Source organism: Tiliqua scincoides, chromosome 11 (assembly GCF_035046505.1).
Source record: "Tiliqua scincoides isolate rTilSci1 chromosome 11, rTilSci1.hap2, whole genome shotgun sequence".
In the NCBI taxonomy this organism is placed as follows: Eukaryota; Metazoa; Chordata; class Lepidosauria; order Squamata; family Scincidae; genus Tiliqua; species Tiliqua scincoides.
Genome location: NC_089831.1, coordinates 12832822 through 12846240, shown reverse-complemented (window position 1 = coordinate 12846240; position 13419 = coordinate 12832822). Strand labels below are relative to the sequence as shown.

The 13419-nt window shown below is 49.9% G+C and overlaps 2 protein-coding genes across 3 annotated transcripts in view; both read right to left on the bottom strand.

Moving 5' to 3' along the window:
* NUDCD3 (NudC domain containing 3) overlaps positions 1-3888 on the bottom strand; it is a 50546-nt gene extending 46658 nt beyond the window's left edge. For both annotated transcript variants that reach the window (XM_066639768.1, XM_066639769.1), the window contains exons 1-2: positions 3590-3888; positions 2037-2350 (exon numbers count right to left, since the gene is read on the bottom strand). In XM_066639768.1, the coding sequence (XP_066495865.1) occupies positions 2037-2350; positions 3590-3811 (536 nt within the window). In that variant the 5' untranslated portion in view covers positions 3812-3888. The remainder of the gene's footprint in view (positions 1-2036; positions 2351-3589) is intronic.
* On the bottom strand, positions 3845-13167 carry LOC136662462 (melanin-concentrating hormone receptor 1-like). Its single transcript, XM_066639681.1, has 4 exons — positions 12707-13167; positions 7606-8148; positions 5785-5976; positions 3845-4133 (listed from the first exon to the last, which is right to left on the bottom strand). Exons 1-4 carry the CDS (start codon positions 13165-13167, stop codon positions 3845-3847), a joined length of 1485 nt encoding a protein of 494 aa, XP_066495778.1.
* Between the last annotated feature and the right edge of the window lie 252 nt (positions 13168-13419).

Here is a 13419-nt window from a genome sequence, read left to right as displayed (position 1 = left end):
CACTGATTTCAATGGTGCTTATTTAGGCTTCACTTTCACAGCGTACAACACAGTAAATAATTTTAGCCACCTACCTGAACTCACTAAACATTTTGATCGTTTGCATGTGAAATTTTAAACAGCCAGTTTCCCAGAAAAAATGTATGTTTTTACAACTATTTTTTCCCTAACACAACACCTTCCTAACTACTCCTCAAAAGCAAAATTCATCAAACAAGTGCTGAAGAGTGTCTACCTCCAATAATTAACTCTAAATTAACCAAACATTGCAGTACTATTTTCCCGGGAAGTTTGTTTTTAGATACTGAAAGCATCATCACTATGTTTCATTACAGCGTTTCCCAAAGTTTTTGGCAGGAGGGCCACATTGTCTTTCTGACACTGTGTCGGGGGTCCGGGAAAAAAAGAATTAATTTACATTTCAAATTTGAATAAATTTACATAAGTTTACATAAATGAATATATTAAAGATGAACTTATATGAATGAATGAAGGTCTTGCAATAGCTCAAGGCCTATAAAAGGCCTTGCACAAAGCAAGGCTGGCCTTTCCTTTTCTGCCGCTACTGCATCACAGATGTGAAACAGCAAGTAGTGGAGGGAGCCCTCATCCCACAGCTCACCGAGAGGTCAAACAGTTGTCCTCACACTGAGAGCAGTTGCATCGGGCCAGTGTGGGCTCCAACAAATCACCGGAGGGCCAGAGGCTCATTGGAGACTGGGAGCTCCCTGAGGGCCACATTGAGAGGCCTTGAGGGCCGCAAGTGGCCTCAAGGCCGGGGTTTGGGCACCCTGTTTTAGAACAGCGGTTCCCAAAGTCCCACTGAGCACCAAAGTTCCAATTAGAAACCAGAAGTGGGTTCTGACTGGTGATCAAAGCTCTGTGGGGTGATCAACGCTCCTCCCTTCCGCGGGGAGGCTCACAGAAGGGGCTGTGAGCCTCCTGGACCTTGCCGGAGGCCAGTACAATCTCCTAGGTAAGTGTAAAATCCCCTGGGTTCCCGTGGTGCCGCAACTGCTGCATCATCATCAGGGCACCCATTCCTGGGCCACTCCTTGTAAGGGGGAATGGCCCATTTCCTATTCCCCTGGTGGGTTGCGACCCACCAGTTTGGGAACCTGGTTTGGGAATTGTTTTAGAAAGAGCTCATAAACACAACGCATCAGGAATATGTTAGGAATTAGGCATGGGTGTAAGTAAAGAGTTTTAGAAGTCAGCAAAATTATATAGTTGATTCATGGGAAAAGATAGAAATGTCAGTGAAAAAAGAGGGGGGAAAGTTTGGACTTTTGGCTAACACCTAAACCAAACAGGAATGAAAGTTTCAGCTTTAAATACTCTTCACTTTAAAATACCAGTCAGCAGGTCACAATAAATAGCTACAAGTTATACAGGGCTTCTCTCTAAACCCACAGCAGGTCACTAGACTCATTAAACTGATGTAACCAGTTTGGCTAGTACACCACTGGATGAGAAGACATTCCAGAGAGTGCATCCTCTCCCATGTTTATATACTGTTTGATAGCCTTTCTTGTAGGTGTGGCACAGTGGGAATGAGATGGAGAATATGGGCTGAACCACTTTAGACTGTAGGTCTATGCTGAGAGAAGTTGCGTTGGGCCAATGCAGGCTTCAACAAATCTCCAGAGGGCCAGAGGCTCATTGGAGACTGGGGGCTCCCTGAGGGCTGCATTGAGAGGCCTTGAGGGCCGCGAGTGGCCCCAGGGCCGGGGTTTGGGCACCCCTGCTTTAGATCAAAGGATCTGGGCTCCTTTCAGACAAACTGCTTGCCAGATTCTATAACACAGGCATATGCAAACAGGCATATGTTGGCACGACAAAAATGGGACCAGAGCAGGATTGCCCTGTTTTCTAAAGTAGCCAACATTTCTCAAAAAGCCCAAGTTTTGACAAAGATATGCCCTCACCAAGCTTAAAACACAAGCAGGCTAAGACACTTTCAGCCTGAGCTTTGCCATGGCATTTTGCCAAGGCAAAAATTTAACACAGCCAAAGCACTGTTACTGGCCACTCACTTGGACTGTTCTTCCGGCTGAGTTTCTATGGGGCCAGCAGCAGCAGCTACTGGTGGCTCTACTACCACATCGGCAGCTTCCACTTCTTTCCCCTCTGCTGCCAAGGGCTCTTCTGGTGCAGCGGGTTTTTCACTCTCCGATGCAGAGTTCTGCTCCACTGCTGAGCTGATCTCAACCTCCTCGGCGACAACAGGCACCTTCATCCTTTCTGCTGCAGCTGCTGCCTCCTCCTCTCTTTTCTTCAGCTCTTCCTCAAGTTCTTGCTGCCGCCTGGCATCATCTTGACGGGCCATTTGTTCAAAGGTTTTGAAGGCCTGCAAGTAACACAGCAAAGTAGTAATAACCAAAACAATGACTTACATCAGAGAACAGGTGAATTAGGGCCCAAGCCTATCCAATTTTCCAGTGCAGCTGTGCCAATGAGGCACACACTGCATCATGTTGTGGGGCAACAGTCACAGAGGCCTCCTTAAGGTATGGGAACATTTGTTCCCTTACCTTGTGGCTGCACTGGTGCTGGAAAATTAGATAGGACTGGGCCTTTAGTCATTCATTTCAGGACAACAGCACAATAAACCCTCAGATCAAAGAGACTAAGGGGATAAGGTTACCTATTAAAGCTGAAAGTCCATTAAATCCAAATGCACTAAAGTCAATGGAGATGCACATGCACAAGATATCTAGAACATGCATGCGCATGTGCATAGTATACAGGCAATCAAAGAGAACACCACTTATTGCTTGAACTAGTGGATAAGAAGCACTGCTCTTATGCGTACGAAGTAAAACTTCTGAGTTTCAGCAACAGCTTATCTCTAAATGCCAGAGAATGTCTCTTACTGTCATGTGTGCATCTACAACAACAACAACAACAGTATTTATATACCACTTTTCAACAAAAAGTTCACAAAGCGGTTTACAGAGAAAACCACAGGCACCTGGTGGGCCACTGTGAGACACAGGAAGCTGGACTAGAGGGGCCTTTGGCCTGATCCAGCGCGGCTCTTCTTATGTCCTCAAAGCATTGCTAATTAGCCTCTGGAACTCCTTGCCACAGGGCAGGGCTCTTCTTTTGAGAGCTTGTCCTTCCCCCCACTCAAGACTCACTCAACGTCTGTTAAACTTCTTGGCAAAGGATAGGGTTGATCTTCTTCTGAGAGCTTGCCCCCCTGCCCAGACCCCAGCAATGCCTGTGGGACTCCTTGCCACAGAACAAGACTTTTCTTCTCAGAGCCTGTCCTCCCCCAACTTGGACTCACACAATGCCTGTGGAAGTGCTTGCCACAGGTCAGGGCTCTTCTTCTGAGAGCCTGTCCCCCCCCCCGCCCAGACCCCAGCAACCCTGTGGAACTCCTTGCCACAGGGCAGGGCTCTTCTGAGAGCTTGTCTGCCTCTTTCCCTGCCCAGTCTCACTCCACGCCTGTGGGACTCCTTGCCACAGGACAGGGCTTTTCTTCTCCTTCCCCGCCCAGCCCCGCCCAGAGCCTGCGAAGCTCCCTGCCACGGGAGGGGGCCTCGGAGGCTGGGGGGCCCCTCCTTCCGGCCCGGCCTACCCCGAGCGCGAGGCGGCGGGCGACGCCGGGGGGGAAGCCGAGGCGGTCGTGCGGGCGGTGCAGCAGGCGGAAGAAGTCGGTCTTGCGGTAGAGGAAGCCGAAGAGCGCGGCCAGGAACTCCTGCACGCCACCCGCGTGCTGCAGGATGCCCAGCAGCGCCTGGTCGTAGGCGTCTGTCAGGGCGGCCTCGGCTGGTGCGGGGGCAGGGGCGGCGCGCTCCATCCTGAGGCCAGGCCAGGCCAGGCAGCGCCGCCGTCACGGCAACGGCTCGGCCACCGCGCGCGCTTCCGGTCCGCGGAGCGCCGTCCCCTGCGCGCTTCCGGTGTGCAGTGCTTTCTCCCGTCCCCCGCCCCCTCTCCCAGTCACTTCCGTTCCGCCTCCTCCTGGCCCGGCCTGGGTCTGCCGTCGCTCCAAGACGTTCACCCCGGTGGCGTAGCAGGAGGGGAGCGGAGCACTCGGGCTGGCAGGGAGGGGAGCGAGCGGCTCCTCCCTTCGGGGCCATTTCCGGCGGGGGGGCAAACGGAGCCGTAAGGCGGTGGCGTAGCTGGAGGGGGCGGAGCACTCGGGCTGGTGGGGGAGTGGGCGAGCGGCCCCTCCCTTCGGAGCTATTCCCACCAGGAATGGATCCGAAGGGAGGGGCCGCTCGCCCACCCCCCCACCAGCCCGAGTGCTCCGCCCCCCTCCAGCTATGCCACCAGCTCACACCCCCAATGGCACTCCTAACCGACCCTCACCAAAGTCCCACGGCCCATCTGCTCACACCCCCAACTGCCCTACTTATAACCGACCCTCCCCGAAGTCCCACGGCCCACCTACAGACCATTCGCGGCACACCAGTGTGCCACGGCACAGTGCTTGCATACGGCTGCTGTACACACTTGCCTGAGAGTCAGCAGGGATGCGCACGAGATTTGCAGGCTCAAGCCACGTTTTTCGTGACTCATGGGGCTCACGCATGTCACTGACTGACAACTCGGGGTTTTTACCCGAAAAGAGTCATGACTCAAATTTGACTCGAGTCACGACTCTCTTGGGAGTGTGTGCCTGCTTCCACATCATCCCAAAAGACCTCATGGGTGATCCGAAAGCCATCCTTCAAACTGACAACAGCAGTAGATGTGGTGGGAGGAGGATGGGGCGTTCCAGGAGGGAGCTGGGGGGCTGAGGGTAGGGAGGAAACGAAGGCTTAAGGTTTTTTTTCTGCTCAAGGACTTTTTCTCAGAATGACTCAGAATTTTCCAAGAGTTGAGTTGCAATGGTGTAGACCAGCGGTTCTCATACATTTAGCACCAGGACCCACTTTTTAGAATGAGAATCTGTCAAGGCCCACTGGAAGTGATGTCATGACTGAAAGTGACATCATCAAGCAGGAACATGTATAACAATCCTGGGATGCAATCCTGCCCACACTTACCCAGGAGTAAGTCCCATTGACTATCATTGTTAAAAATATACATAGTAACTTGTTAAAAATGCAGGTCTGTAACATTTCCCCAAATGCAGTCACATACCCAGGTAGCATCAAGTCTAATAGATTAAAAATAAAATATTGAAATGAATGGGGACCCACCCGAAATTGGCTTGCAATCCACCTAGCGGGTCCCTATCCACAGTTTGAGAGACACTAGTGTAGACTATGACTTGGGATTTGACTCTGGTTGTGTCGCTAATTCAGGACTTAGGACAGACATTCACAGATCCACACCAAAAAAAACAAGCGTACAATGAAGCAATTGCCATTTATTTTACATGTGGTCTGGTCACACAGGTGATCTTTTCCAGCAGTCTTTAAACTTGAGTCGTCCTTTGCCATTACAACTTGACTTCAAATGTTTCCCTCAGGAAAGACCCAGAAATCACTCACATTTTGTGCTTCTCTCAGCAGTCTGGATCAAGTCTTCTAGACACAGACTTGCACAGACATTCACGTTCTTCCTCTCCATTGTGTTGGATGTTGAAATGAGAATGCGAATTTCAGGGCCCTTGGATTGGAAAAGAAGCCTTCCCTTTTGTCTCATGCCAACGTCCTTCACTGCACCCATCCTGCAAACAGAAGGCTTCTGGGGAGATGCTCTTCAACATGAGCAACGGACCCTCCTCCCTGATCTGCAGTGTGCTTTGCAAGGAGGACAGCAGCACAAGTATGTTCATAGAACAATCAAAGAGGCCCTTAAAGCCCACTATGTTCCTCATACCCACTGGCAGCAACACTAAATCTGGTGGTCTCAGTCATGGAGCACGAAGGTGTTTCTGTCCCAGATGGACGGCGGTGGCACAGGGACGTGGCATGGCTCACTTGTGGGCTGTACAGGGTGGCTGTGACTTCTGGCTTGGAAAAGGAAGTGCCTTCCCGCATCAGCTTCCACCCGATGAGGAATCTGCAGTACCTACGAAGAGAGAGGGACAGTCTGTGTAACGGCACTCATTTATTTTCCTTACAATCCCACTTTTTCCACCCCAAGTGCCCTCAAAGCAGTTTACGGAGAAGTCAGAAGTTAAAACCTCAGCACACAATGGAAAAGCTAAAAAGAACACATAAGAAATAGCAGCAGCACCTTTAGGACTGAACACCCAACTGCTCAGTGAAACCAACACATTTTTACCTGTCTCTGAAAAGAGGCAATGCAGACAGTTGGGCCACCCAAGGAGAGGGCTTTCCACAGTTTCAGGGTGACCACATACAGAGTGCTGCTTAGAGAGAGCTAATACAGCTTAGGGCACAATCCTAACCAACTGAGCCCATGAGCCACTTAAAAGGAGTTGCATAATTGCTGCTTATTTTGCATTGCTAGCATTGTTCATGTATCCTGCACTACCTGTAGGCCTGGTGCTTGGTAGAGGGAGAAACACAACCCGTCAACGTTGGGGGCAGCCTGGAGGACATGAGGGGGGCTTCTAATCAAGGGAGGTGGAGGCCTTGAGCCTCTGCCAGCCTGTCATTGAACCAAGCACAAGGTGGTGATGTGGAGTGCAGTATCAAGAGCTCTGGCCCAAGGAGCTCACAGTCTAGAGCAGGGGTCTCCAAACCCTGGCCCAGGGGGCCAGGTGCAGCCCGCAGTGAGCCTCTATCTGGCCTGCGGCCAGCCTCTTAACCCCTGAAAGCCTCTGGCCCACTTGACTGAACATGACCAGAGCTGTGCTCTGATTGCATCTGGAGGGTGTTCTGAGGCTGGAGAGGCTGAGTGAATGAGCCCACTCATTCATTTATTCATTCATCTAAGTTCCATCTCTAATTTATTTATTTAAATTTTAAATTTTTTTCTGGCCCTCAGCACTGCGCCAGATATTTCATGTGGCCCTCTGGCCAAAAGGTTTGGAGACCCCTGGTCTAGAGCCTGACCCAAGGGAGACAGGGCACTCATTCTGGAGTTGGCTCCCCACCACTTTTGGTTCATGCTGAACCACGCCAAAGCACCAGGCACAGGAAGAAAAGATTGCTCCATTCAACAGAAGTGAAAATCAGGCAACAGATGGTGGAGGCCACCTGCCTGCTTCCATCCTTCTACCTTTGATTTAAACAGAAAGAGGAGAACAGCAGAACAGGAAGTGCCAGAGATGCTCTAGCCACACTTCTCTGCCCCACACTTCCTCTTCTGCTCTATTCCCCTCTTTCTTTTCAATCCAGAGAATGGGAGGTGGAGGGGCACCAGATGCGGCAGAAGGCATGCCAGTGGGTAAGGGGAAGTGGCCGTTGGGCCATCAACTCAGGCACAGGAAGTTCTAGGGCTGGCTCACCATTCTGCTAAGCTTACTATCCAGTCCTCTCCGCTCTTCAACAACCTGTGCAACTGTTTGGCGCCACTTTCTCCCACTTTCTGAAAGTGTTAACTGTTGTATACTGATAAATTTGGTGTGACCAGATCCTGGATTTGACAGCACTCATGTTTCAGCGAGATCCAAACTGGGCTCCCATGTTGGATTTGTCCATTGAAAGCAACCCGTCAAAAAGCATTGGGTGATGAAACGTTTACAGAGATCCCTCTCATCAGAGAAGGTCCTGTGCACTGAGTCTTCACCTGGATTGAGCCATCCTCTCCTGGAAGAACTCGGTGCAGAAGATAACAAGGATGGGACTGACACAGCTGTGGGCATAGCTGAGGCAAATTGTGGTCTGGTACAGGTAAAAGAAGGTCACCGAAGGTGTGGCTGTGAGGTTGACCAACTGCAGCACATGGTAGGGTGTCCAGCAGACAAAGAAGGCGGCAATGATAGTCAATGCCATGCGGGTCACCTTCCGGCTACGGGCAGACGCCTTCCTGTGCACACGGCGCATGGCACGGAAGAGGTGGAGCAGGGTCAAAGAGTACAGCACCGTAATCACCAGCAAGGGTAGGAGGAAGGCCACCAGTGACTGGTAGAGAATATACCAGTACATGCTGTGAGGACCAGGTAAGTCAAGGAGGCAGATCTCAGTCTTGTTGTCCCAGTGCACTCGGGCGTACAGCATTGCAGGTGTGGCCAGAGCTAAGCTTCCAGCCCACACACCAGCATTGATCAGAGTTGTACAGCGTAAAGTCCGTTTCTGGCCAATGGTGGATGAGTACACAACTGCCACGTATCTGAGGAGAGAGATACACACTGGAGTCAAGGGGAGTAAGAGAGACAGTCACTAGTCAGCCCATTCGACATAGGTAACATGCATTCATATAATCACAACGCTTACTGGCTAGAATAAATCAGCATAGAATTAGTTACATGTACATTAAGTCCCCTACATCAGTGGTTCTCGCACATTTAGCACTGAGACCCACTTTTCAGAATGAGAATCTGTCAGGGCTCTCTGGAAGTGATGTCATAACCCGAAGTGACATCATCAAGCAGGAAAATTTTTAACAATCCTAGGCTTCAATCCTACCCACACTTACCCAGGAATAAGTCCAATTTACTATCATTGTTAAAAGAATATACGTAGTAACTTGTTAAAAGTATCGGTCTGTTATATTTCCCCAAATGCAGTCACGTACCATGCTAGCATCAAATCTATTAAAAACAAAATATTGAAATGAATGGGGACCCACCTGAAATTGGCTTGCGACCCACAGTTTGAGAAACACTGCCCTACATTCATTCTGGTTAGGTTCCAGAGGTCTGCACATAAATTGAAATGTATGTAGCTCTAAACATCTCACTCTTAGTGCCAGCCCAGCACTATTGCACCTACACAAAAGCACCACCAAAGGACATACTACATCTGTGCCAAAACACTAATGCAAATATCCATAACTCAGGGGGGTAGTATAGTTTCATGACTACCTTGTGGGAATTTTTTCTGATCTACACAGGGATGGCCCAAACATGAGGTCAACTGAGGCAGTCATTTCAGGCAGCAAAGTGGTGGGGGGAATCAACTGTCCATCCACCCCTTGCCACTCTTCCTAGATCTGAAACAAAAGAGGGAAATGGGACAGAAGTGTGGAATAGAGTAGAGCGGTGAGCTAGAGTGTCTTTCTTTTGACACTCTAGCCCACCACTCTCCTTTCCTCAGCACTTCCTCTTCTGTGCCATCCCTCTCTTTTCAAGCCCAGGGAATGGGAAGAAGTGTAGGAGAAGAGGCTTGCTGCCGAATAAGAGAGAGAGCCATTTGGTGGCCCCCATAAGCATTAAGAGGTCTTGGGCCAGCCCTGGTTTTACACAGAGAATCACCGAGCTTGCAATTTGAAGTGGAAAGATACGAAGAGGGGAAGGAGACCTCTTAGTCCCTTCCCCTCTGGTTTTCTGTGAAGATGGCTAAGAACAACGTACAAACATACAAAAACAACCACTACTAAAATATGATGCAAATCCATTGGGCATATAAAACCAGAGGTGCAGGATAGAAACCACAACAGAGAACCCAGCAGAACAACTGACATTAATTACAGGTGCAGCTGAACTGGGACAGACATCAAAGAACTGAAACGAAAATATTGAGTGTCAAGCAAAACTCCCAAGAGAGGGATCAGGAGGCCATCACAAAGGATGCCCCTATTTCCAGTAGACACACACCTCACTTCTGAAGCTAGGAGTACCCAGAAAATTGCCTTTATCCTCAGGCAGTTTCATGAAGGAGAAGAGGGCTAACCCAAAACCTCCTAACGCCAGAGGTGTCCCTTACCCAGCAGTGCACCAGCTGCATCTGACACCATTACTCTTCTTCTTCCAACTCTCTAGATTCAAAGGTGAGAAGCAGAAGAGAAAGTACTGTATGGAGGACAGGAGAGTATCTAAAACTCTAGTTCACCACTCTCCTCCCCACCACATTTCCCCTTGTGCTCTGTTCCCATTTTGAAACCCAGGGAGAAGTAGGAGGAGGGGTTGAAGCAGGTTGGCAAGTGCCAGAGGTGACCCCTCCAGTCAGCCCCACGGATGGACCAGCCATGATGATTCTTCAGCTGCTGTGATCCCAGATGCGCTCCTTTTCCCTTGGGAAGGGGTAAAGGTGGGGAAGGGAATTTTTCAGAAAAACAATAGTAGGAAAGGAAAAGGTCCTCTTCCTCCCATGCCAACCTGCCACTTCAGACTGAGATCTGAGCAGCCTTGGAAGCTGCATTGTGTATTGTGCAACAGAACAAAAGAAATCCCTCCCCTCTCCTTCAGATCCCAGAATTACATGTACCGCGTCGTCTCGCCCCCAAATGTTCATGGTTCTAGCTCCGCAATTTTGCACAAGCCAGCACTTAATCATATGTTATATTTTTAAAGAAATGCCATCCTTTCCCGAGATGAGTTTCCATGGTAGCAGCAATGTCTCCTGCCTCCTGTTTGTGCGCTGTGTGCGCTGCCCAAAGAGGGGAAGCGACAAGAGCAGGCCCAACCCTTGACAACCTAGGATGCGTTTTCCAGCAGGTAATGGCGCTATAGCCGCACAGGGCTAAGCCAAGATGCGCCACCGCAGCCAACACTCTCTGGTTCCAGCACTGTCTACTAGGACCTCGCTTCACCTCAAGCTGCACATTCAGGCCAGTGTGACTAGGCCTGAATTATGTTGCAACAACCACAGATGTGACACGGGTAGTGACAGCTGCAGTTAAAAGGAGGAAAGAAAACACAAGTCAATGCAGGGCCTGCAAGAAAAGGACAGAAAGAGGAGGCATGGCAGGACTGAAAGTTAGCAAAGCCCTGTAGGTCAGACTCAAGGCTCATTTGGTCCATTTCTCACAGTGGCCCACCAGATGCCCACAAGCAGGACAGAAACACAGAGCCTTCTCCCATCAGTGCTCTCTTGCAACAGGTCAGAGGGATGCTGCTGCTGAACCCATCATGTTGCCATCATGACTAGTAGCCACTTCACTGAATCTTGGGATGGTGAAAAGGGGTCCCACTGTAGGTGGGAAAGATCTCAGAGGAATCAGAGGGAGAAAGGCGGCAGCAACACCAGAAATAGAGATATAGACACAGAGATCTATTTTACCGTGTTTTGTTCTAATATTTTAGGGCGACACAAGTGGGGCAAAGCACATTTTTGGGAGGGGAAAATAACAGTGCGTTTCACATGAAAGCTCTCAGCTTAAAACATAAATTGAAGAGAGCACATGGATGGGTGAGGGCATACCAATGGATGCAAATTAAAAAAGGCAAAGGAGAGCCAGGACGATGTAGTGGTTTGGGAATTGGAGTTAGACCTTGAAGAATCATGTTCAAATCCCTGCTCAGCTACAAAGCTTCCTGGGCAACCTTGGGTCAGTCACTGTCTCTCAGCCTACTTCAAAGGGTTGTTGCGAGGGGAAGAACTATGTGCAGTACTCTGAGCTCCTTGGAGGAAGGGCAGTAATACAAATATGAAAAATTCTATATCTAATATGGAAAAATACATTTTCTTCAAGTTATCACAGATGTGCAGGAATAGGGGGCGGTATGGAGCACATAACTTGTTCCCCCCCCCAAATGACATCACTTATGGAGAAAGGAGAAATATGGCCTGACAAGCAGATATCACCTCCACAATCCAGCTCACCACTGAAACACCCATGCCTCCAGCTTTTCACAAGACTGGTCTCAATGTTCTCAAAAATCAGCCCTGCACGCATGGCCTCTGGCTCGTATGTAGCAATGAACCACTTCTCATGCATATGTTTTGAACCCCGGGCTTTGCTGCTGCTCTCCTGATCTTGCATTCCAGGAGCCAAGATCAAAGCAAGGCAAGTCCAAACCTGAGTAGTGTATCCTGCAACTGGGAGAAGGGGCCACTGAGACCCTAAATAGGAAGAAAGTGACACTTTTCCCTCCCTGATTCCACAAATGGGGCCTGCCTCATATCTCCAGGCAACCAAGGTGGAGGACCCAAAGCCCCCACTCCCCCTTACCCAGCAGCACACCAGCCACTGTTCCACTGCTCCTTCTACTCTCACTCCCTAGATGCAAAAAGGAAAGGGAGAACAGGCTGCAAGAGGAAGTGTAGAGGAGAGATAGGAAGAGCCAGGGTGGTGTAGTGGTTTGGGAGGTGGACTTAGACCTGGATGATCCAGGTTCAAATCCCCCCTCAGCCACAAAGCTTCCTGGGTGACCTTGGGCCAGTCACTTTCTCTCAGCTTCACCTACATCACAGGGTTGTTGTGAGGACAAGAAAGAGGGGAGGAGCAAATGTGAAAAATAAAAAATAAAAAAATAAGAGCAGCAGAGACAAGCGAGTGAAGAGAAAGGTGCCCCCCATCTGCCGCCTCCTGAGTGTAAGGGCTATGCCTGCAAACACCTCCCCCTCTGAATAAACTACCAGTCTCTCCATCACCATCCTGTGATCACCATCCTGTGATTTGCCTTACTTTTCCAGCCCCCTGAACATATGAACTGAACATATGAAACGGTTTCATCCGGAATGAGATCAGCAGTCCAATTCTCACAAATCGTCTTCCAGCAGTGGCTCTCTAAGGTTTCAGGTGGAATTCTTCCCAGACCAACCTGGAGATGCTGGGAACTGTACTCCCCACATGCCAAGCAGGTGCTGCGCCACTGACCTCCAGCCCCAAGGCCTGCAGTTCTGAGGCACAATTTCTTGACTCCGTTTGAAGACACAAACTCACCTACAACCTTCCTATGCCATGTTGTGACAAGAGGACAACAGAGCCAAGTTAGAACCTGGGATTACATATACTGGATCTCTGAGAGCCACACTTGGTTTGCAAGTCTAGAGGGAGGCAATACCTGTCTATGCAGAGCAAAGTAACAATGGCCACACTGCAGAACTGGTTGTTGAGGTCGATGGTGGTAGCTGCCCAACATAGGAAGTCTCCAAAAATCCAGCCTCGCTCCTGGAGAAGCTGATGGGTTATGAATGGCATCCCAAGCAGGAAAAGCAAATCAGCTATGGCCAGGTTCAGAATGTAGATGTCGGATACGATCTTCTGCTTGCAGCCCAGCACCACGGAGATCACCAACCCGTTGGCCAGGACCCCACAGGTGCAGATGAGAGCATAGATGACGGGAAGCACCAAGGAGATGGCTGGTCCCAAGAAGCTGCTGCCCCCAGCCGGAGTCCCCTCCAAGCACCACAATCCCAGGTCACAGTCCCTTAGAGTTTGATTGAGGATGGGTGGATGAAGAGTACCAGGAGAAACATTGAACCCAAGAGAGAAGTGCTGCACTCTGTCCTGCAAAACAGCCATGATGGACCCTGGATGGGTGATGTTGCGGTGTAGCTGCCCTGGTAGCCAAAGTTGCTCCAACATGGCCATCCAAAGGAACAGAGGATGGAGCTTAGAAGAGCTCAAACTCAAGTGGTGGACACCACATCACCATCTCTGTATTCAAAATCCTAAACTTACACTGAGCCAACCTTCTTACTCAGCAGAAGTGCTATGATCTGGTGCCGGTACTAACAAGAACCAATTTGGGAACGGCATTGTCCAACTTCTGGC